Below are 26,091 nucleotides of genomic sequence, written 5' to 3'. Positions count from 1 at the left end.
TGATGCATGCATCATTTTTCTTTCTGGCAAAAAACTGACCCTCATGTCGGAAAGTGCCGGAATCCCCGCTGGATCCATTATAGTCTATGTAGTCCGAGGGTTAATGGCAGTATCCGGCAATGTCAGATCTGGTAAACTTAAACAGGCTGTTCTTTGCCAAAATGCCTGCCAGATAAAGTTAACAGTAATGTAAATGCAGTCGCTCTCTGAAAATTCAAATGAGAATGGATGTAAATCCTTTTAGAAAATATTCCTGCGTGGTGATAATAATCATCTTTATTTATATAGTGCCACTACATTCCAGAGCGCTTTACATTAAGGCCTCTTTCACACTTGCGTTGTTGGGATCCGGCATGCACTTCCGTTGCCGGAGGTGCCCGCCGGATCCGGAAAAACGCAAGTGTACTGAAAGCATTTGAAGACGGAACCGTCTTCCAAATGCTTTCAGTGTTACTATGGCACCCAGGACGCTATTAAAGTCCTGGTTGCCATAGTAGGAGCGGGGAGCGGTATACTTACAGTCCGTGCGGCTCCCGGGGCGCTCCAGAATGACGTCAGAGCGCCCCATGCGCATGAATGACGTGATCCATGCGATCACATGATCCATGCGCTTGGGGCGCCCTGACATCACTCTGGAGCTCCCGGGGAGCCGCACGGACGGTAAGTATACTGCTCCCCCGCTCCCCGCTGCACTTTACCATGGCTGTCAGGACTTTAGCGTCCCGGCAGCCATGGAAACCATTCAGAAAAAGCTAAATGTCGGCTCCGGCAATGCGCCGAAACGACGTTTAGCTTAAGGCCGGATCCGGATCAATGCCTTCCAATGGGCATTAATTCCGGATCCGGCCTTGCGGCAAGTGTTCCGGATTTTTGGCCGGAGCAAAAAGCGCAGCATGCTGCAGTATTTTCTCCGGCCAAAAAACGTTCCGTTCCGGAACTGAAGACATCCTGATGCATCCTGAACGGATTTCTCTCCATTCAGAATGCATTAGGATAAAACTGATCAGGATTCTTCCGGCATAGAGCCCCGACGACGGAACTCTATGCCGGAAGACAAGAACGCAAGTGTGAAAGAGCCCTAAAATGATCATTTTAGAAGTCCAGGTAGAGACCAAGAGCTCATGAGTCCGGTGTATTCACAAGCTGAACTCCTTTTCCACCCACCCAGTTTGACTGACAAGCTTCTTTCAATGTACCTCTTTAGCTGCTTCTACTAAAATCTCACACTGCTCGGTACAAGCTGCAGGCTAAATTCTGACATGGTCCAGAGATCTATTTAATAACTAATACAATTTATATTGTGAAATATTATGACAAATTCTGTTTAAATGTGACTGGACTGAAGGAAAACAATGCATCTTAAGTGCAATGGCTCAGTTGACAACTGCATTACTATTTTTAGTTGTTTTCTGACAAAGACGTGAATGTAGCCTAAGTAAACCACTGTGTTTGCAAAGTTATGCAACATACCGTATTTTTCGCCCCATAAGACGAATGCTGCCATTTTACATCGCAGTCTGCGATGTATCAGCTGGAGGGGGGAGGGAGGAGGGGCCGGTGTCATGCAAATGCGGCGGGGCCGGTGCGGTCACAGTACTCCGGCCCCACCGCTCACTCACTTCCTTAATGCCTAAACCTTTTATAATAATAGCTTTTATTAAAGTTCCGATCCCCAGCCCCATCTGTACTACTTAATAAATGTCCTGTAGCAGGCAGAGCAGGGCGGGCGGGCGGCCGGCCGTAACTCACTGACTTCACGTGCCTGCGCCGCCTACTTCATTCATAAAGATATCAGTGAGTTACGTCCGGCCGCCCGCCCTGCTTTGCCTGCTACAGGACATAGAAACATAGAAACATAGAATGTGTCGGCAGATAAGAACCATTTGGCCCATCTAGTCTGCCCAATATACTGAATACTATGGATAGCCCCCGGCCCTATCTTATATGAAGGATGGCCTTATGCCTATCCCATGCATGCTTAAACCCCTTCACTGTATTTGCAGCAACCACTTCTGCAGGAAGGCTATTCCATGCATCCACTACTCTCTCAGTAAAGTAATACTTCCTTATATTACTTTTAAACCTTTGCCCCTCTAATTTAAAACTGTGTCCTCTTGTGGTAGTTTTTCTTCTTTTAAATATGCTCTCTTCCTTTACCGAGTTGATTCCCTTTATGTATTTAAAAGTTTCTATCATATCCCCTCTGTCTCTTCTTTCTTCCAAGCTATACATATTAAGGTCCTTTAACCTTTCCTGGTAAGTTTTATCCTGCAATCCATGTACTAGTTTAGTAGCTCTTCTCTGAACTCTCTCTAGAGTATCTATATCCTTCTGGAGATATGGCCTCCAGTACTGCGCACAATACTCCAAGTGAGGTCTCACCAGTGTACATTTAGTACGTAGTACAGATGGGGCTGGGGTTCAGAACTTCAATGAAAGCTATTATTATAAAATGTTTAGGCAATAAAGCATTGAGTGAGCGGTGGGGGATATGTGGATGGCACTGTTATGGGGGGGTGATCTGTGGATGGCACTGTTATGTTATGGAGGGGGGGGATCTGTGGATGCCAATATTTTTGGGTGGGGGATATGTGGATGGCACTGTTATAGAGTGGGGGTTCTGTGGGTGACACATATATAGCAGTGCCATCCACAGATCACCCCCCTCCCCATAACCGTGCCATCCACAGATCACCCCCCCCCATAACAGTGCCATCCACAGATCACCCCCCATAACAGTGCCCCCCTCAGAACCCCCCCATAACAATGCCCCCATCAGATCCCCCCATAACAGTTCCCCCTCAGATCCCCCCATAACAGTGCCCCCCTCAGATCCCCCCCATAACAGTGCCCCCCTCAGATCCCCCCCATAACAATGCCATCCACAGATCCCCCCATAACAGTGCCATCCAGAGATCCCCCATAGTAGTGTCATGCACAGACCACCATTAGTTCAAAACCCTCCAAATGCACACCTTTTGGTTAAAAATATATTTTTTCTCATTTTCCTCCTCAAAAACCTAGGTGCGTCTTATGGGCCGGTGCGTCTTATAGGGCGAAAAATAGGGTTTATCTGGGTATATTTAAATTCAAGTTGTACAACTAAATTCTAGACTAGAACATAACATTTTCATTTATTAGTAAAGCAAAATAGCGCGATAGTCAAAGTAATATAATTAAGTTTTATTTACTTATAGGTTTTGGCATCTAACTCCTTATTATTCATACTGTCCAACGTGTTGCATAATAAAATGGTGGCTTTGCTACTTTTTTTCCATACCTTTCCAAAACAATTACAAAAATTAGCTTTGTACCCCAAAATACATGTATAGGAATATAAACAAGTTATGGCACTCAGAATGTGGCATCCACAAAATAACTGTCAAATTTCTTCCATATATAACCTATTTTTATTGTGCAAAAGTACTAGGACATAAAAAAAATAATCTATACACTGCGTGCAGAATTATTAGGCAAATGAGTATTTTGACCACATCATCCTCTTTATGCATGTTGTCTTACTCCAAGTTGTATAGGCTCGAAAGCCTACTACCAATTAAGCATATTAGGTGATGTGCATCTCTGTAATGAGAAGGGGTGTGGTCTAATGACATCAACACCCTATATTAGGTGTGCATAAATATTAGGCAACTTCCTTTCCTTTGGCAAAATGGGTCAAAAGAAGGACTTGACAGGCTCAGAAAAGTCAAAAATAGTGAGATATCTTGCAGAGGGATGCAGCACTCTTAAAATTGCAAAGCTTCTGAAGCGTGATCATCGAACAATCAAGCGTTTCATTCAAAATAGTCAACAGGGTCGCAAGAAGCGTGTGGAAAAACCAAGGCGCAAAATAACTGCCCATGAACTGAGAAAAGTCAAGCGTGCAGCTGCCAAGATGCCACTTGCCACCAGTTTGGCCATATTTCAGAGCTGCAACATCACTGGAGTGCCCAAAAGCACAAGGTGTGCAATACTCAGAGACATGGCCAAGGTAAGAAAGGCTGAAAGACGACCACCACTGAACAAGACACACAAGCTGAAACGTCAAGACTGGGCCAAGAAATATCTCAAGACTGATTTTTCGAAGGTTTTATGGACTGATGAAATGAGAGTGAGTCTTGATGGGCCAGATGGATGGGCCCGTGGCTGGATTGGTAAAGGGCAGAGAGCTCCAGTCCGACCCAGACGCCAGCAAGGTGGAGGTGGAGTACTGGTTTGGGCTGGTATCATCAAAGATGAGCTTGTGGGGCCTTTTCGGGTTGAGGATGGAGTCAAGCTCAACTCCCAGTCCTACTGCCAGTTTCTGGAAGACACCTTCTTCAAGCAGTGGTACAGGAAGAAGTCTGCATCCTTCAAGAAAAACATGATTTTCATGCAGGACAATGCTCCATCACACGCGTACATCCAAGTACTCCAGAGCGTGGCTGGCAAGAAAGGGTATAAAAGAAGAAAATCTAATGACATGGCCTCCTTGTTCACCTGATCTGAACCCCATTGAGAACCTGTGGTCCATCATCAAATGTGAGATTTACAAGGAGGGAAAACAGTACACCTCTCTGAACAGTGTCTGGGAGGCTGTGGTTGCTGCTGCACGCAATGTTCATGGTGAACAGATCAAAACACTGACAGAATCCATGGATGGCAGGCTTTTGAGTGTCCTTGCAAAGAAAGGTGGCTATATTGGTCACTGATTTGTTTTTGTTTTGTTTTTGAATGTCAGAAATGAATATTTGTGAATGTTGAGATGCTATATTGGTTTCACTGGTAAAAATAAATAATTGAAATGGGTATATATTTGTTTTTTGTTAAGTTGCCTAATAATTATGCACAGTAATAGTCACCTGCACACACAGATATCCCCCTAAAATAGCTAAAACTAAAAACAAACTAAAAACTACTTCCAAAAATATTCAGCTTTGATATTAATGAGTTTTTTGGGTTCATTGAGAACATGGTTGTTGTTCAATAATAAAATTAATCCTCAAAAATACAACTTGCCTAATAATTCTGCACTCCCTGTACACATGTGGTATCACTACATTCATACTGACCCTAGAATTAAATAAACATGTTATTTTCCTGCACAGTAAATTATAGAAAAAATGTTTTTGCATTCCCTTCCAAAAAAATAAATGAAGGGAAATCAGTAAATTATATGTTCCCCACAATGATGCCACTGAAAAAGACAATTCTTCCAGCCAAAAAAAATAAAACCCAAAAATGCACTTAAAGCTACAAATAAAAATGTTATGGGTCTTGGAATGATGGTGAAAAGAAAACAATAATCCTCATAATTAAGTGACAAACCGGCAGGTAAGTTGTGAATGAGGTTTCATGAATGATGGCTGATGGATCATTGTACTTTAAAGGGAAAGTATCATTGGAAAATGAGCTATTGTTTAACCCCCTTAAGGACTCGGCCCTATTTCACCTTCTGGACTTGGCCATTTTTTGCAAATCTGACCAGTGTCACTTTAAGTGCTGATAACTTTAAAACGCTTTGATTTATCCAGGCCATTCTGAGATTGTTTTTTCGTCACATATTGTACTTCATGACACTGGTAAAATGAAGTCAAAATTTTTTTTTTTTTATTCATAAAAAAAATACTAAATTTACCAAAATTTTTAAAAAAATTGCAAATTTTCAAGTTTCAATTTCTCTACTTCTATAATACATAGTAATACCTCCAAAAATAGTTATTACTTTACATTCCCCATATGTCTACTTCATGTTTGGATCATTTTGGGAAGGACATTTTATTTTTGGGGGATGTTACAAGGCTTAGAAGTTTAGAAGCAAATCTTGAAATTTCTCAAAAATTTTCAAAAAACAACTTTTTAAGGACCAGTTCAGGTCTGAAGTCACTTTGTGAAGCTTACATGATAGAAACCACCCAAAAATGACCCCATTCTAGAAACTACACCCCTCAAGGTATTCAAAACTGATTTTACAAACTTTGCTAACCCTTACAAAGCAAGGGTTAACAGCCAAACCAAACTCAATATTTATGGCCCTGATTCTGTAGTTTACAGAAACATCCCATACGAGGTCGTAAACCGGTGTACAGGCACACGGCAGGGCGCAGAAGGAACGGAATGCCATACGGTTTTTGAAAGGCAGGTTTTGCTGGACTGTTTTTTTTTACACCATGTCCCATTTGAAGCCCTCCTGATGCACCCCTAGAGTAGAAACTTCATAAAAGTGACCCCATCTAAGAAACTACACCCCTAAAGGTATTCAAAACTGATTTTACAAACGTCGTTAACCCTTTAGGTATTCCACAAGAATTAATGGAAAATAGAGATACAATTTAAAAATGTCACTTTTTTGGCAGATTTTCCATTTTTTTTCCATTTACAAAGCAAGGGTTAACAGCCAAACCAAACTCAATATTTATGGCCCCGATTCTGTAGTTTACAGAAACATCCCATACGTGGTCGTAAACCGCTGTACAGGCACACGGCAGGGCGCAGAAGGAACGGAATGCCATACGGTTTTTGAAAGGCAGGTTTTGCTGGACTGTTTTTTTTTACACCATGTCCCATTTGAAGCCCTCCTGATGCACCCCTAGAGTAGAAACTTCATAAAAGTGACCCCATCTAAGAAACTACACCCCTAAAGGTATTCAAAACTGATTTTACAAACGTCGTTAACCCTTTAGGTATTCCACAAGAATTAATGGAAAATAGAGATACAATTTAAAAATGTCACTTTTTTGGCAGATTTTCAATTTTTTTTCCATTTACAAAGCAAGGGTTAACAGCCAAACCAAACTCAATATTTATGGCCCTGATTCTGTAGTTTACAGAAACACCCCATATGTGGTCGTAAACCGCTGTACAGGCACACGGCAGGGCACAGAAGGAACGGAATGCCATACGGTTTTTGAAAGGCAGGTTTTGCTGGACTTTTTTTTGACACCATGTCCCATTTGAAGCCCCCCTGATGCACCCCTAGAGTAGAAACTCCAAAAAAGTGACCCCGTTTTAGAAACTACGGGATAGGGTGGCAGTATTGTTGGTACTAGTTTAGGGTACATATGATTTTTGGTTGCTCTATATTACACTTTTTGTGAGGCAAGGTAACAAGAAATAGCTGTTTTGGCACCGTTTTTATTTTTTGTTATTTACAACATTCGTCTGACAGGTTAGATCATGTGATATTTTTATAGACCAGGTTGTCACGGACGCTGCAATACCTATTATATATACTTATTTTTTTATTTATGTAAGTTTTACACAATGATTTCATTTTTTAAGCAAAAAAAAATCATGTTTTAGTGTTTCCATAATCTGAGAGCCATAATTTTTTCAGTTTTTGGGTGATTATCTTAGGTAGGGTCTCATCATCTTTTTGCGGGATTAGATGACGTTTGATTGGCACTATTTTGGGGTGCATATGACTTTTTGATCGCTTGCTATTACACTTTTTGTGATGTAAGGTGATAAAAAATGGTTTATTTAGCACAGTTTTTATTTTAAAATATTTACGGTGTTCATCTCAGGGGTTAGGTCATGTGATATTTTTATAGAGCCGGTCGATACGGATGCGGCGATACCTAAGGCTACGTTCACACTAGCGTTCGGGGCTCCGCTTGTGAGCTCCGTTTGAAGGGTCTCACAAGCGGCCCCGAACAGATCCGTCCAGTCCTAATGCATTCTGAGTGGACGCGGATCCGCTCAGAATGCATCAGTCTGGCACCGTTTGTCCTCAGCTCCGCTCAGCAGGCGGACACCTGAACGCAGCTTGCAGCGTTCGGGTGTCCGCCTGGCCGTGCGGAGGCAAACGGATCCGTCCAGACTTACAATGTAAGTCAATGGGGACGGATCCGTTTGAAGTTGACACAATATGGCTCAATTTTCAAACGGATCCGTCCCCCATTGACTTCCAATGTAAACTCCAAACCGATCCGTTTGCATTATCATGAACAAAAAAAAAAAAAATTATTATTTTTTTTTTTGTTCATGGTAATGCAAACGGATCCGTTCTGAACGGATCTAAGCGTTTGCATTATAGGAGCGGATCCGTCTGTGCAGATACCAGACGGACCCGCTCTGAACGCAAGTGTGAAAGTAGCCTAATATGTATACTTTTTTTTATTTATGTAAGTTTTACACAATAACAGCTTTTTTAAAGCAAAAAAAAAATCATGTTTTAGTGTCTCCATATTCTGAGCCATTGTTTTTTATTTTTTGGGTGATTGAGCCCCTACCTGAGACAATTTTTGCGGGATGAGGAGACGGTTAGATTGGTACTATTTTGGTGGGCAAACGCCTTTTTGATCACTTGCTGTTGTACTTTTTGTGATGTAAGGTGACAAAAAATGGTTTATTTAGCAGTTTTTATTTTTTACGGTGTTCATCTGAGGGGTTAGGTCATGTGATATGTTTATAGAGTCGGTCGATACGGACAAGGCGATACCTAATATGTATACTCCCCCCCCCCCCCCCCCTATTTGTTACCTATTTTTTTAAAAACTTTATTTGGGGAAAATTACGTTTTTGTTTATCTTTACTTGAAACTTTACATTTTTTGGGGGTAAAACTTCAACTTTTTTTTCACTTTATTTTTTTTTCCCCACTTTGGAACTTGAACTTTTGGGGGTCTAATCCCCTTTACAATGCATTCCAATACTTCTGTATTGGAATGCATTGGCTGTATGAGTAATACTGTGTGTATTACTCATACAGCTTCCGGCCTGTGAGATCCAGGGGGCTGGATCTCACAGGCTCGTCACCGGAAGGCAGCGCGATGCCTTCCTTAGACATCGCGCTGCCTTCCATGCCATCGGGTCCCCCCTACAGCCGCATGGGGATCCGATGGCACCGCCGCTGCCGCACCAGGTAAAAGCCGCAAACCGCAGGTCTGAATTGACCTGCGGTTTGCGGCGATCGCAGACACGGGGGGTCACGGGACCCCCCCCAGGCGTTGTGACAGGATGCCCGCTGAATGATTTCAGCGGGCATCCTGTTCCTATTAACCCCCGCCGCACAGTAATCGCGTTTTAAAGGGTTTCTATCACTTCGTTTCACCTATTTAGCTTTCAGACACTAGCGATCCGCTAGTGTCTGCTTTATCTAACCATCCTAATATAAGAGCTTATTGTCCTGCCGTTTAGCTAAAAAAATAACTTATATAGATATGCAAATGAGCCTCTAGGTGCTATGGGGGCGTGATTAGCACCTAGAGGCTCCGTCTACCTTAACAAACTGCCGCCGCCCAGCGCGTCCCTCCAGCCCGCCCATCTCCAGCTGAAGCGATCCTCTCCGTGCGCGTCTCTGTTCTGCGCATGCGCAGTGAATGTCTGATCGCTTCCCTGCTCAGACATCTCCACTGCGCCTGCGCCGATGACGTCATAGTGCTCCGAGGAACAGGCGCAGTGGAGATGTCTGAGCAGGGAAGCGATCAGACATTCACTGCGCATGCGCAGAACAGAGACGCGCACGGAGAGGATCGCTTCAGCTGGAGATGGGCGGGCTGGAGGGACGCGCTGGGCGGCGGCAGTTTGTTAAGGTAGACGGAGCCTCTAGGTGCTAATGACGCCCCCATAGCACCTAGAGGCTCATTTGCATATCTATATAAGTTATTTTTTTAGCTAAACGGCAGGACAATAAGCTCTTATATTAGGATGGTTAGATAAAGCAGACACTAGCGGATCGCTAGTGTCTGAAAGCTAAATAGGTGAAACAAAGTGATAGAAACCCTTTAAAGTTAGGACGTACCGGTACGCCCTGGGTCCTTAAGGACTCGGGAAACAGGGCGTACCGGTACGCCCTAAGTCCCTAAGGGGTTAAAAAAAAATTGTTAAGTTAGGTTAAACACAGTTTTTAGATTTTTTTTACATTTTTAATGTCCCAAATTATATATTTTTTTAAAAAATTCTTAAAAATCATGAATTTTTGGCCACTAGGCCTAAAACATGTCAAGACTTCCTGTTCCTTTTCCTCGAGAACAGCCACATGGGCCATAGACACATAAGACGAGAGGGGACCTCACTTCTATGAGAGATTTTTCTAGACATGCTCTGCGACCTGTGCAGAGGTCAGGAGGCAGTAGATAAGGCGCAATATCACCTTTTGTGATTAGTGGATCAGGTGATAACTCACATTGTAAGGCCTCATGCACACGACAGTTTCCGTTTTTCCCTGATCCGTGTCAGTTTTTTCTTCCGTGCGTCTTCCTTGATTTTTGGAGGATCCACGGACATGATGGAAAAAGTAGTTTTGGTGTCCGCCTGGCCGTGCGGAGCCAAACGGATCCGTCCTGACTTACAATGCAAGTCAATGGGGACGGATCTGTTTGACGTTGACACAATATGATGCAATTGCAAACGGATCCGTCCCCCATTGACTTTCAATGTAAAGTCAGGAGTCCCTATTATACCATCGGATCAGAGTTTTCTACAATCCGATGGTATATTTTAACTTGAAGCGTCCCCATCACCATGGGAACGCATCTATGTTAGAATATACCATCGGATTTGAGTTAGATCGTGAAACTCATATCCGACAGTATATTCTAACACAGAGGCGTTCCCATAGAATATACTACGAACTGTGTACATGACTGCCCCCTGCTGCCTGGCAGCACCCGATCTCTTACAGAAGGCTGTGATCCGCACAATTAACCCCTCACCTGAGGGGTTAATTGTGCGTATCATAGCCCCCTGCAAGAGATCAGGTGCCGCCAGGCAGGAGGGGGCACACCCTCCTCCCTCCCCAGTTTTAAATTCATTGGTGGCCAGTGCGGCCTCCCCTCTCCCCCCCTGTATTACTGTACATTCATTGGTGGCCAGTGCGGCCCCCCCTCCCTCCCCTGTATTACTGTACATTCATTGGTGGCCAGCGGGGCCCCCCTCCATCCCCCTCCTAATTAAAATTCCCCCCTCCCCCCATCATTGGTGGCAGCGGAGAGTTCCGATTGGACGCTACTGCAGTCCTGGTTGCCATGGTTACTTAGCAATTTTAGAAGCAATATACTTACCTTCGCTGTCTGTGACCGGCCGGGCGCTCCTCCTACTGGTAAGTGAAAGGTCTGTGCGGCGCATTGCTTATAGCACAGACCTGTCACTTACCAGTAGGAGGAGCGCCCGGCCGGTCACAGACCTGGCAGGTAAGTATAATGCTTCTAAAAATTGCTAAGTAACTGGGACTCCGATCGGAACTCTCCGCTGCCACCAATTATGGGGGGGGGGGGGGTTTATTAGGAGGGGGAGCCGCACTGGCCACCAATGAATGTACAGTAATACAGGGGAGGGAGGAGGGCCCACTGACCACCAATGAATGTACAGTAATACGGGGGTGGTTTGGGGTGCATGTCTGATTAATAACAAACATACATATCTAAATGGCGGGGGGGAGGGGGGGGCTTGACTTGAGTTATCTACTGATCAGTGATCATCATAGCATTAGAGCTGCAGGAATAAATAACATCTAAATGTCTGGTGGGGTAGATGGGGGGGTCAAGGGCTGAGATGATCTAACCCAGCCCCTCTTCCCCCATCAGCCCTTGTCCTACCACCCCATCTACCCGTACCCCCCCCCCCCCATCTACCCCACCAGACATTTAGATGTTATGCATATATATATAAAAAGTGGTTTCAGGAAATGTGATGGGTGGCAAGTAGCATGATGCAGACCGCAGCAGCTGTACAGAATGTGATGGTTGGCAAGTGGCTTGATGCAGGCCGCAGCATGCAGCAGCTTTAAACAACGTGATGGTAGGCAGCCAGCAAGAGTGGCAAAATGGAGCACCAGCATCAAGGAGAGGTCTATTGATCGCATTTCAGCCTGCATGGACTGTGAGAAGATTTCTGTATTGATGCAGCAATCAAGTACATTTATGCTGCACCTTAAACACCCCCTCCAAAAAAAATTCTAAATTTCAAGCGTGTGAATACCTGGAAACGGACCCTCAGGCATTAGTGCCAGTGGAATAATGCATTGTGGGCTCCAGCTTTGCCTGGACTGTGAGAAAATGTTGCTGTTGATACAGTGATCACGTACATTTATACTGCGCTTTGAAGAAATCCCCCCCCCACATTTAAATTTCAACTGTGTTAACGCCCCCAATTTTTTTTACATTTCAGTCACGTGGAAAGTGAGTACACGTAAACCTACAGGTTAAGAAGCATTAATAGCCTGATGCAGGCCACAGTAGCAGCAGCTGTACAAAATGTGATAATAGGCAGAAAGACAGCAAATAGACAGCAACAGTGGCAAGATGGCGCACCGCCAGCAAGGCGAGATAGGCGAGGACTACACATCGGAATCAGCTGGAAGAGTGTGAAAATCCTCCGGAATCCAGGCTTGGTTCATTTAGACAAAAGTGGTGTTTTGGACACTGGCAACTTGGTACGTCTGGGGATGTCCCCACGTTCCCAGGGGCGCAGAAAACCCTCTCCAAGATTACCTTGGAGGCCTGGAAAAACTGCTCCATTATGTTGAGGAGACTGAATTAGTTGCTGCGGCTTCTGCTGCTCGTGGTGGTAGGAGGGGGGAGACTCTGCGGGGCAGAGGGGCCCTCTCTTTCAGACATGATAGCGGCTGACGCCTTCTCGCCGTAAGCGGCAGCAAGCTGCGTACATAGTGTTTCCTGGTAGTAATGTAATTTGTCCCGACTTTCTGCCAGGGTAAAACATTCCACCATTTTGCCTTGGTAGCGAGGGTCTAAAAGCATGGATATCCAGTAATCATCAGACTCCTTGATGTCACTACCTGTCGCTGCTTAAGCAAGCGAGTCTACAGGTCACTATTCTGGCCAGCGTGCCCAAGGAGCCAGTTCTTTCCACCTCTGCCCCCCACTGAGACGATTGGGTGTCATGGCCGTTGTTCCCGTCATAGACATCATCCTCTTTCTCCTCAGACTCCTCATCAAGTGACAGCACCTCCTTCAGCATGGAAGTTTCTCATTGTGGGTCCCCAAAAGCAACAGGGCTAACTGTTGCATGAGTGCAGTGTCTCTTCAAAAATACATGAGGGGGATGAGGGACAACTGAAGCATGAACAGCATGAGCTGCCACTGCCCGACCTGGAAACACATGCACCCTGCTGAGGAGGTCTGGTGCATGACCAAATCGTTCACGGCGTTCCGCTGCTTGTATAGACACTCGAGCATGTGCAATGTTGAATTATAGCAAGTTGGAACATCATAGATTAAGAGTAGTAACACGCTGCAAGTCCAGGAAACTATTCCTCACACTGAAAAGAGGGACAGTCTCCTGGACATTGCGAGAACCTTGCGCAAGCCAATGCATTTTTTAAAAAAGGCCATGAAGGAAGCATTTCCTCCAGGTTCAGGGCGGCCAGGATGTTCTGCACATTATCGCTGACCACTTTGCCCAGTTGGAGAGGTAACAGCCAGTGAGATGTTTGCTGCTTGATGTACTTGAGCAACTGCTCACTGGTGTGGCTACTCTCTCTCCCTATTAGCTCCAAAATGGCATGGCAACGCTTGACTTGACACATGTGATTGGAAGGATGGGTAGTGTGAGTGACTATGTGCCCTGTTGCTGTTCGGGACAAGATCGTATCCATGGAGGAGGTGGAGGTAGGTAAGTGTCTGCAGTCAGAGCCAGCTCCATGATATGGTGGGAAGGGGTCAAAAGGACCTGGCCATGGTGCTGCCTCTCCACTGCCACAAAAAACATTGACCCAGTGGGCCGTGAAAGGCATGTAATGTCCCTGCCCATAACAGCTGCTCCATGTGCTCACCGTGGAGAGCACCTTGAGAATCACAAGGTGTGGCCCTCATTCTCTGCCACATGAAAGTGCAAGGCTCTAGTACAATAGTACTACAGTGACTGCACTGCCAGCAACATGGCCAGGTGGGGGTTCAATTGCTGGTGGAAAAAAGTTTTATCATGGCCAAATGTTCCGTTCTAGAGGTCTCACATTGGAGCCAAGTAAAAGGAGGAGTCTTAGCAGGAGAAGGTTATGATGATGCCAAAGACTCTGTATAGCGTGAGGATGCAGGTTTGCTGCCACAAAGGGGACCAGGTGAAGGACAAACTTGTTCTCATTGGGAATGCTGGCCCAGTTGTATTTTATAAAAAGGATCCGGTGATGCCGCCTGCTGTGCTGCAATAGACCTCTGGTACCTATAATTGTTTTTGAATAGCGATGGCTTATTTTAATCCTGCAGATCTTACACACCTCTGTGGTCTTGTGTGCTCGCCTTGTGGAGAAAAAGCGCCATACGGGAGTTGCTCACACAGTGCTACAGGCAGCCAAGCTGGGCTTAGCTCTGGAACCTTTTGAGCCTAACACACCCACAGCATCAGCGGCATCACCAGATCCCGAAGCCGACGTAGTCTTGGCTGTTCTTTGAGAGGTACATTGCCTCTACTCTTTAATGCTTCTGCCACCACTGCCCTTCTCCACTGACGTTGCCTCCTCCTCAGCACCCTGATTGATGACAATTGTGTGCTGGACAGCACCTGGGAGCTCAGAGTCTTTACCCTCTATGTCGCTTTTATCAGACTGTGAGAGCTCATGATGGGCTCCTGGGCCCCCCTCCTCGGCTATAAGTTTTCCCCGAATGCCACTGTCGCTGCCCCCAACACCAATGCCATGGCTACAGGTGCCACTATTACCACCACCATCAACACAGGTATGCATAGGGTCACCAACCTACTCCCCAACCTCCTCTTCATGGCAGCCCAAACAGTAAGGGCTCTCACAAGTCGTCAACAGGGAGACTCTCTTGACTATCTGCCATAGGGGTGGTGTGATTTTCTTGCCACTTCTTAGGAAAAGGGAAGGTGCCCTGCTAGGAAATGGCAGTGAAGACTGAGAGGACTCCACTAAAAGCCTTCTTTGCGGCTGTAAGGAGGAGGAGCAGGGGGAATGCTATGACCCCTGGCTCCATGGCATGGTGTCACCTACTGAAGCTGAAGTCACCTCCACATCAGCCTGCTGGGACTGAGAGGAGGAGTGAGCCATCCAATCCACAAATTCCCTTTAACCTCCGAAGATAGTTTCTGCTTATTCTGCTTTCAAATATGCAGTTATATAATGTATGTAAAGTATATGCAAGACTTACCAAGTACCTTTCCTCTTCTTTCATTCCCGGGGTACGGATCATGTGATTCTGCTCTCCTCTCCAGTCTCCAAATCGACGAAAAAAGTAATTAGAGAGAAATCTATTGATCGGGTCTCTAATTATGTTGATATACACTGGCTGTTCTGTGCCAAATCTGTAAAAAATACTACATAAATTGAGTGTGAGGACTTTTCATTTCAACTGTATATTTCAAAATTATATACAGAAAGCATCTAAAATTACAGATGCTTTTACAACTATTATGTTTTCTGTATTTTATGTATCCATGCTTTGCCTTATTACATAATATTTCTTATCTTTTTCAGACATGTTATAGTTTTTAATTTCTTATTTATTTATAGATACACACTTTACGGCTAAACTGTACATCTAACCATTACACCTATATGAGTGTCTTGGACATCCCATTTCAAAACCATGGGTAATAGAGTTTGGCGCCTTTTGCAGCTAAAACAGCCTCCACTGGGAAACCTTTTCAGAAGATTTTGGAGTAGGTCTTCCAATTCATCCCAAAGTTGGAAGCATACGAATGTCTAAAATATCTTTGCATGCTGTTGCATTAATCTTCACTGGAAATGAGGGGTCTAGTCCAAACCCTAAAATACATTCCCTGTACCATTATCCCTTCTCCACTAAATATTAGGCACTATGAGTTCTAGTCGGTAGCATTCTCCAGGCAACTACTCCAGATTTGTCCACCAGACTGCCAGATCACGAAACATGATTCAAAACTCCAGAGTTTCCACTGCTCCAGAGTCTAATAGTGGTGTATTTTACCCTACTTTAAATGCTTGGTATTGCACATGGTGATCTTAGGGTACTTTCACACTAGCGTTATTCATTTCCGGCATAGAGGTCCGTCCTAGGGGCTCTATACCGGAAAAGAACTGATCAGTTTTATCTCCATGCATTCTGAATGGAGAGCAATCCGTCCAGGATTCATCAGGATGTCTTAAAGTTCAGTCTTTTTGACTGATCAGGATGGAGATAATACCGCAGCATGCTATGGTTTTATCTCTGTCCAAAAAAACTGAACACTTGCCTGAATACTGAATCCTTTTTTCCATAGGAATGTATTAGTGCCGGATCCGGCATTCAAAATACAGGAATGCCGGACCCGTCCTTCCGGTCTGCGCATGCGCAGACCTTTAAAAATGTGAAAAAAAATAGAAACAGATGCGTTTGTCTGTATGACAAATGGACAGACGGATCCATTCTTGCAATGCATTTGTGAGATGGACCCGCATCCGGATCAGTCTACAAATGCTGTCTGGCTGCATGCAGATTGCCTGATCTGGCAGGCAGTTCCGGCGACTGAACTGCTTGCCGGATTACTTTGCCACAATTGTGAAAGTACCCTTAGGCTTATTTCCAGCTGCTCAGCGAAGAAAACTCATTTCATGAAGCTGAATACAATAAATCAGGAGGGGTGTCCACATACTTTGAGAAATATACTGTATTCTTCTATGCTTCTTAGAAATAAATCTCTAAAATGCAGTCAGATTTTTATTCTGCTTCTCACAACCTCACAAAGTAATCATAAAAATATTGAAAGTTTATTGTCCATCAAAAAACTGATTTCTGGGGAGGAAGGGGGGGGGGATTGCTTTGATGTTGTGAGCCTCATCTTTTCTTTAGGGACTAAAGAACTGGGGTACTGTACACTACAAAAAAGCAATGTAGAAGTATGTTTTTTGTGCATAGAGTAGCTCTGTTATTTGGTTCCTTTTAACAAACCTGTATATAATAAGTACCGGTATACATCCAGTATATGTTCAGATCCACTGTTCTATATATATATATATATATATATATATATATGTGACTTTTTAATGCCAAAAAGAGGCATAAGGGGGAGACAAATTCCCCCCATTATGTTTACAATGATTCTATACTCATTTTTCAAGTTAGTGACTTTTAAAAATTACCTTTATTGATCAACATGCGGGTATAGGTATGTATATACCAACAAACAAAGCTACAATTCAAAAGAATTTATATATAAGTTACTTTTGATGGGGGAGTAGCAACCCCTCAACATTTACTGGTGACGCAAAGATAGTCTAAAATAGGGCAGGGCAGACAAATGCTTACCCTAAAGGCCCTATCAGCTGCTCAGCCCAGGGTCGCTCCCTGATGGTGGGAGTTCCCTGTCCCCGAACCTAAGGCTAACAAATCCCTAGATCAACCCTAGCCAGGGAAAAAAAATATATTGGATACACAATAACGGTTAAGACAAAGCCCACAGTACCGAAAGTGGAAGGTGTTCCAAAGGTATGGAATAGCCACCTGCCCACTCAAGGTATAGAGCAGGATTATTGACGATAGGAAGAGAGTGAAGGGGGGTCCCGGTTGTAGGATAAACCCCAATCCTCTCAAAATAACAAAATGTACATTTTCATATTCCCATCCTAGTACATGAACCTCGACGCGTTTCACCTGAAACGAAGCAGGTTCATCAGGAGGTAGATAGGTACATGGACATAGTCCAGGAATGATACAAACAAAAACCTGAGACCAAAAGATAATAATATAACTGAGACAATACTTAGCTAGAGATGCTTCAAAAAACAGGGAGGTGGGAATTCATAGGTTGCCAAATAGCAAGATAAACCCCATCACAAGATACCTAAAGAGGTGTGTGTAAAGATATAAAGACAAGTTCAATCAAAGATAATGACAATGGTCCCAGCTGTCACTGGAAAATTGCAGAATCAAATTCCCAACACAGGGAAAGACTTACATGACTATGATGCTAGCAACGATGCCCCCCCCCCCCCCCCTTTCGCTGGTATGCTCAGAGGTCCAGGAGACTTGCCGGCTTATTTAACGACTATTTATAGAGTCAGTTTTGTGCGTCCCGGCGCCGGAAAGAGCACTTCCGGTCTCCGGAACGAATCAGAACTTCCGGCCTAGGTCACCTCCGGTGCCGTGGAACGCATCGTGAACCGCAAAGGGCTCAATGCCGGCACCGGAAGAGAGCAGGCAGATGTCACACTTATGGAGCAATGGAAGAATTAAGAGGTAGTTGTAATGGGGCGCCCACAATTTTACTTGTTTCCCTAAACACTGCATAGGACCAAAAAAGCTTTCCATACCATGCCACACACCAGGATAATTAAGAATGGAATAAAGGTGGCAAATAAATTGATGGGGGGCACTGCTGACCCTCAGTGACCACCTCCCTGATATAAAGGGGAAGACATAAAACCACCACTAAACTGGTGATAAGTATAAGTAATAATAAACAATTACAGACCAGACTGCCTCCAAAATCGTAATAATGAATCATTTGGAGGTGCCTGGTCATATTTAAAGATATAGGGAGTCAATTATATTAGCCCCCTAAATAAATGTGGTGCTTTACGCACTGATCGGCACAGTTTGTGTGGGTTGCATACCACTGATAATAAACAAATTACTTAGAATAGTCAGGACTAAAAAGACAGGAAGGATTTTAAATAAAACATGCAACATGCACCGGGACCCCAGAATCGTACACAAATGGACAACCCTTCTCAGTTTACCCCTTATCAAGGTTTACCTCCAAACATTACCGCTGCTACAGTCCCTGTTGTAGATCCCAACCCTCCTGCATCCTCCTCATCATCTTCCTCCTCTTTTTTAGCCAAGGGCCAGGCCTCGTACCAACTAAGGGACCGCAGTCGAAACAATTAACGGATCAATTGCAGGTAATAAATCTGTCCAAATATAACCTGACTGCGGCGGAGAATAACCTACTTCAGAAGGGCCTATCCTTTGTACCGACAACGAAACATGACACTTTTACCTGGGTAAAAGATCTGAACTTATTTGCTAGGAAATTAAAATGGCACAAATTCTTCAAGAATTGCAATAAAAAAACTTGTTTGGACCTGGGAATCAGCCCAGGGGATTTCCCCGACCTCCAAAATCTTATGGAGCTTTGGGATGAAGGAACTAGGGTGTTAGGAAAAGGTCCTTTCACTGAACTAAGACCGCGAAGTACCAGATTGCCACCTCCTGTCAGCACGGAACATATTGCTATTTTCCTGCGTCTCGTTATCTTAGACATTGAAAAATTACAGGATGTTCCCCTTCACTCCAATCTCTCAGTATCAGAGTTCCAGGCCCTCAAAAACCTGGAAAATAACAAGGAGTTGATCATTAAACAGTCTGACAAGGGTGGCAACTTGGTATTGATGGACCATCATAAATATCAACTAATGTGCTCGTCCCTACTGAATGATAAAACCAGCTATAAAAAAATATCTGTGGACCCTACTGAGTCATTCCGTACAGACCTCCTCGGAGTTCTCAGTCAGGGCCTACAACAAGGTGTCATCAGTAAGACTGAGTTTGATTTCCTGTTCCCAAAAACCCCACAAACAGCTACTTTTTATTGTTTGCCTAAGATCCATAAGGGGATACATCCTCTTAAAGGGCGTCCCATTGTATCGGGTATTGACTCGCTTACACATCACAGCGGAATTTACCTTGATAAGGTCCTCCGTGATTTTGTTTTACGTCTACCATCTTTTACTCGCGATACAATAGACTTCCTTCGTAAAATAGAAACTCTTACAGTGAATCCCAACAGTATTCTGGCAAGCATCGATGTGGAATCGCTTTATACCTCGATTCCACATGATAAAGGAATTGAAGCCGTTAATTATTTCCTAAATACAAGAGGAACCCAGTTCGGTGCACATAATGTCTTTATTCTGAAACTATTGGAATACACCCTCACACATAATTATTTTCTGTTTAATGGCTCCTTCTACCACCAGCTCAGGGGGACCGCAATGGGGAATTCCTGTGCCCCCACGTATGCGAATCTCCTCCTGGGCTGGTGGAAGGACAGCGTCATTTTTCCCGACCAACATCCGTGGTGGAGCGAGAACATCTCCTTCTGGACTCGCTACATCGACGATGTTTTTCTGATCTGGGAGGGGACTATTGCAGCTTTCCATAGTTTTATTGATTGCCTTAATCTCAATGATGTTGGCCTGAGATTTACCTGTGAAACCCAACTAGAACGGATCACCTTTTTGGACGTAGTGGTTACAAAAACAGAGGACACTCTGAACACATCTGTTTTTAGGAAGCCCACAGCCACCAATAGCATCCTCCATCGGGAGAGTCACCACCCTACCGCCGTCAAAAAGGGGATCCCTAGGGGACAATACCTGCGGGTTCGCAGGAATTGTTCGTCGGGAGGTAATTTCTATCAAGAGTCGGGTAAACTCAGAAAGAGACTAAGTGAGAGAGGGTACCCATCTAAGATTCTTAGGGACTCTTTTCAGTTCGCAGAGTCAAAGAGGAGAGAAGAGCTCCTAATACCTAGACAAAGAGATATTGACGGGAACCTTATTCGTCTGATCTCTACCTTTGATTCTGGGAACAGAGAGGTAGTTTCCATACTCAGAAGGCACTGGGCAATTTTAACTATGGACCCTGACCTAACTCAGGTAATCAAGAACTATCCTCAGATTACCTACCGAAAAGGGAGAAGCCTGCGAGATCGGCTAGTGCATAGCCACTATGAAGGCCCCAAAAGAGAGGGTACATGGCTGGACCGTAGGCCCCTTGGGGTCTTTAAATGTGGGTCCTGCAAAGCTTGCAATTTCATCAATCCTTCTAAAATAATAATCTGCTCCGTGACCCAACGACCTTTCACCATCCGTGACTTCGCCAATTGTAAGACCAAAGGCGTTGTCTACATTTGCCAATGTAGCTGTCCACTCGACTACATTGGCAAGACTAAGAGGGAGTTACGGAGAAGGATTTGTGAGCATCTGAATGATATTAAGAAATCAAAGGATACCCCGGTGGCCCATCATTTTAATAGCTGCCATAAGGGTGACCTAAGCTCGGTCCGTTTTTCGGTCTTGGAGGTGGTCCCTTTCCCTGAGAGGGGGGGGGGGGACAGGGATAGAAGGATTCTTCAAAAAGAGTCCTCTTGGATTTATCGCTTCCAATCCCAGTCCCCCCTCGGTCTCAATGAGAGACTCAATTTTGCATGTTTTATTTAAAATCCTTCCTGTCTTTTTAGTCCTGACTATTCTAAGTAATTTGTTTAATATCAGTGGTATGCAACCCACACAAACTGTGCCGATCAGTGCGTAAAGCACCACATTTATTTAGGGGGCTAATATAATTGACTCCCTATATCTTTAAATATGACCAGGCACCTCCAAATGATTCATTATTACGATTTTGGAGGCAGTCTGGTCTGTAATTGTTTATTATTACTTATACTTATCACCAGTTTAGTGGTGGTTTTATGTCTTCCCCTTTATATGAGGGAGGTGGTCACTGAGGGTCAGCAGTGCCCCCCATCAATTTATTTGCCACCTTTATTCCATTCTTAATTATCCTGGTGTGTGGCATGGTATGGAAAGCTTTTTTGGTCCTATGCAGTGTTTAGGGAAACGAGTAAAATTGTGGGCGCCCCATTACAACTACCTCTTAATTCTTCCATTGCTCCAAAGTGTGACATCTGCCTGCTCTCTTCCGGTGCCGGCATCGAGCCCTTTGCGGTTCACGATGCGTTCCACGGCACCGGAGGTGACCTAGGCCGGAAGTTCTGATGCGTTCCACAGTGCGTTCCGGAGACCGGAAGTGCTCTTTCCGGCGCCGGGACGCACAAAACTGACTCTATAAATAGTCGTTAAATAAGCCGGCAAGTCTCCTGGACCTCTGAGCATACCAGCGAAAGGGAAGGGGGGGGGGCATCGTTGCTAGCATCATAGTCGTGTAAGTCTTTCCCTGTGTTGGGAATTTGATTCTGCAATTTTCCAGTGACAGCTGGGACCATTGTCATTATCTTTGATTGAACTTGTCTTTATATCTTTACACACACCTTTTTAGGTATCTTGTGATGGGGTTTATCTTGCTATTTGGCAACCTATGAATTCCCACCTCCCCGTTTTTTGAAGCATCTCTAGCTAAGTATTGTCTCAGTTATATTATTATCTTTTGGTCTCAGGTTTTTGTTTGTATCATTCCTGGACTATGTCCATGTACCTATCTACAGTGGGGGAAATAATTATTTGACCCCTCACTGATTTTGTAAGTTTGTCCAATGACAAAGAAATGAAAAGTCTCAGAACAGTATCATTTCAATGGTAGGTTTATTGTAACAGTGGCAGATAGCACATCAAAAGGAAAATCGAAAAAATAACTTTAAATAAAAGATAGCAACTGATTTGCATTTCATTGAGTGAAATAAGTATTTGAACCCCTACCAACCATTAAGAGTTCTGGCTCCCACAGAGTGGTTAGACACTTCTACTCAATTAGTCACCCTCATTAAGGACACCTGTCTTAACTAGTCACCTGTATAAAAGACACCTGTCCACAGAATCAATCAATCAAGCAGACTCCAAACTCTCCAACATGGGAAAGACCAAAGAGCTGTCCAAGGATGTCAGAGACAAAATTGTAGACCTGCACAAGGCTGGAATGGGCTACAAAACCATTAGCAAGAAGCTGGGAGAGAAGGCGACAACTGTTGGTGCGATTGTTCGAAAATGGAAGGAGCACAAAATGACCATCAATCGACCTCGCTCTGGGGCTCCACGCAAGATCTCACCTCGTGGGGTGTCAATGGTTCTGAGAAAGGTGAAAAAGCATCCTAGAACTACACGGGAGGAGTTAGTTAATGACCTCAAATTAGCAGGGACCACAGTCACCAAGAAAACCATTGGAAACACATTACACCGCAATGGATTAAAATCCTGCAGGGCTCGCAAGGTCCCCCTGCTCAGGAAGGCACATGTGCAGGCCCGTCTGAAGTTTGCCAATGAACACCTGAATGATTCAGAGAGTGACTGGGAGAAGGTGCTGTGGTCTGATGAGACCAAAATAGAGCTCTTTGGCATTAACTCAACTCGCTGTGTTTGGAGGAAGAAAAATGCTGCCTATGACCCCCAAAACACCGTCCCCACCGTCAAGCATGGGGGTGGAAACATTTTGCTTTGGGGGTGTTTTTCTGCTAAGGGCACAGGACAACTTATTCGCATAAACGGGAAAATGGACGGAGCCATGTATCGTGAAATCCTGAGCGACAACCTCCTTCCCTCTGCCAGGAAACTGAAAATGGGTCGTGGATGGGTGTTCCAGCACGACAATGACCCAAAACATACAGCAAAGGCAACAAAGGAGTGGCTCAAGAAGAAGCACATTAAGGTCATGGAGTGGCCTAGTCAGTCTCCGGACCTTAATCCAATCGAAAACCTATGGAGGGAGCTCAAGCTCAGAGTTGCACAGAGACAGCCTCGAAACCTTAGGGATTTAGAGATGATCTGCAAAGAGGAGTGGACCAACATTCCTCCTAAAATGTGCGCAAACTTGGTCATCAATTACAAGAAACGTTTGACCTCTGTGCTTGCAAACAAGGGTTTTTCCACCAAGTTTTAAGTCTTTTTTTGTTAGAGGGTTCAAATACTTATTTCACTCAATGAAATGCAAATCAGTTGCTATCTTTTATTTAAAGTTATTTTTTCGATTTTCCTTTTGATGTGCTATCTGCCACTGTTACAATAAACCTACCATTGAAATGATACTGTTCTGAGACTTTTCATTTCTTTGTCATTGGACAAACTTACAAAATCAGTGAGGGGTCAAATAATTATTTCCCCCACTGTACCTCCTGATGAACCTGCTTTGTTTCAGGTGAAACGCGTCGAGGTTCATGTACTAGGATGGGCATATGAAAATGTACATTTTGTTATTTTGAGAGGATTGGGGTTTATCCTACAACCGGGACCCCCCTTCACTCTCTTCCTATCGTCAATAATCCTGCTCTATACCTTGAGTGGGCAGGTGGCTATTCCATACCTTTGGAACACCTTCCACTTTCGGTACTGTGGGCTTTGTCTTAACCGTTATTGTGTATCCAATATTTTTTTCCCTGGCTAGGGTTGATCTAGGGATTTGTTAGCCTTAGGTTCGGGGACAGGGAACTCCTACCATCAGGGAGCGACCCTGGGCTGAGCAGCTGATAGGGCCTTTAGGGTAAGCATTTGTCTGCCCTGCCCTATTTTAGAACCTGTTCTTATTCCTCGAACCATTTAACATTTAGACTATCTTTGCGTCACCAGTAAATGTTGAGGGGTTGCTACTCCCCCATCAAAAGTAACTTATATATAAATTATTTTGAATTGTAGCTTTGTTTGTTGGTATATACATACCTATACCAGCATGTTGATCAATAAAGGTAATTTTTAAAAGTCACTAACTTGAAAAATGAATATACTATAAATTTATGCGATAAGGAATCTTCTAATAATCCAAGTGATAGGAATTTTTTTACAATGATTCTAGTTACATCCTTGCAGCATTTATTACCAGCTCTGCTCTCTCTTGTGGTAACATAGGGGGATATTTATCGAGACTGGTGTTGCCAGACAATTGGGGCATATCGCTACACTAAGAATGGAGGCCCTAAAGTTGTGGAAGGCACACTGCGCATCAACAACCGCCCTCCATTCATTTCTATGGGGCCACTGAAAATAGCAGAGAACTGGCTTGGCTATTTCCGTTGGCCCCATAGAAATGAATGGGAGCGGTGGTCGTGCAAGCATGGTGCACCCCCATTTAGTACTATGGAGAGAGCGCCACCTTTCCCGCACCTATCAGACAATGGGGGCATATTCTAGTGATATGGCCCCATTGTCTAAGATGAGAACACCCCTTTCATTATCATCTGCACAGTGTCCATGAAACACGGAAGACACACGGAAATCAAACATGGATCCTTCACAGACATCTTTACGGATGCATCACTGATTTCACACAGACACGGATGTGTGAATGAGGCATACATTAGCGTACAACCACAGAGTCAGGTTTCATTCAAAAAAGAAAAAAAAAGGAGGAGAAGCTGTTCTTTATAGTTTCTTTCCTTTTATGATCCACTCCTGATTTTGGCTACCAAAACTGCATCAGGAAACCTGACTGTGTGGCCGCACTTTTATAGTAAATTAGGTGGGCTGTGATGGGCTCTGCCTCCTCTGCTAAACCTCACCCCTTTCTTGACACTAAAAGTAGCAAGCTGCTCAAAAAGTCACAAATTATGGTGAAAATATATTGTGCAAAATAATTTGCCCCTTTTTTTTTTTTTACATGACAGTGGTAGCATGAACACTTTGATAAAGGCTCCTCATAGTTTTCAGGATATGGATACCATTGACAAATAAAAACATAATTTTTACATGTTAGTAATTTCCTTGGTTTCCAGCCTGCTCCTAGTTAGGCTACTTTCACATTAGCGTTTTTAATTCCGCTAATGAGTTCCGTCATAGGATCTCAATATTGCAAGAAAACGCTTCAGTTTTGTCCCCATTCATTGTCAATGGGGACAAAACTGAACGAAACTGAGTGCACCAAAATTCATTCCATTCCGTTGCACTCCCATCGTGGACAGAATAACGATGCAAGCAGAGTTTTTCTGTCTGAGATGTGGTGCGAAGCAAGACGGATCCGTCCTGCCACACAATGTAAGTCAATGGGGATGGATCCGTTTTCTCTGACACAATAGAAAATGGATCCGTCCCCCATTGACTTTCAATGGTGTTCATGATGGATCAGTCATGGCTATAGAAGACATAATACAACCGGACCCGTTCATGACGGATACATGCGGTTGTATTATGGTAACGGAAGCGTTTTTGCAGATCTATTATGGATCTGCAAAAAAAATAAAAACGCTAATATGAAAGTAGTGTCAAACATGGCCTGATGTACAGTACAGACCAAAAGTTTGGACACACCTTCTCATTCAAAGAGTTTTCTCTATTTTCATGACTATGAAGGCATCAAAACTATGAATTAACACATGTGGAATTATATACATAACAAACAAGTGTGAAACAACTGAAAATATGTCATATTCTAGGTTCTTCAAAGTAGCCACCTTTTGCTATGATTACTGCTTTGCACACTCTTGGCATTCTCTTGATGAGCTTCAAGAGGTAGTCCCCTGAAATGGTTTTCACTTCACAGGTGTGCCCTTTCAGGTTTAATAAGTGGGATTTCTTGCC

The 26,091-nt window shown here is 44.0% G+C and overlaps 1 protein-coding gene across 1 annotated transcript in view; it reads right to left on the bottom strand.

Moving 5' to 3' along the window:
- UST (uronyl 2-sulfotransferase) overlaps nt 1-26,091 on the bottom strand; it is a 528,102-nt gene that overhangs the window by 77,033 nt on the left and 424,978 nt on the right. The window contains exon 5 of the mRNA XM_040429265.1: nt 15,044-15,197. Within this exon, the coding sequence (XP_040285199.1) occupies nt 15,044-15,197 (154 nt within the window). The remainder of the gene's footprint in view (nt 1-15,043; nt 15,198-26,091) is intronic.

This window comes from Bufo bufo, chromosome 4 (assembly GCF_905171765.1).
Source record: "Bufo bufo chromosome 4, aBufBuf1.1, whole genome shotgun sequence".
In the NCBI taxonomy this organism is placed as follows: domain Eukaryota; kingdom Metazoa; phylum Chordata; class Amphibia; order Anura; family Bufonidae; genus Bufo; species Bufo bufo.
Note: the sequence above shows the minus strand (reverse complement) of the source record. Positions and strands in the feature narration are given on the sequence as shown.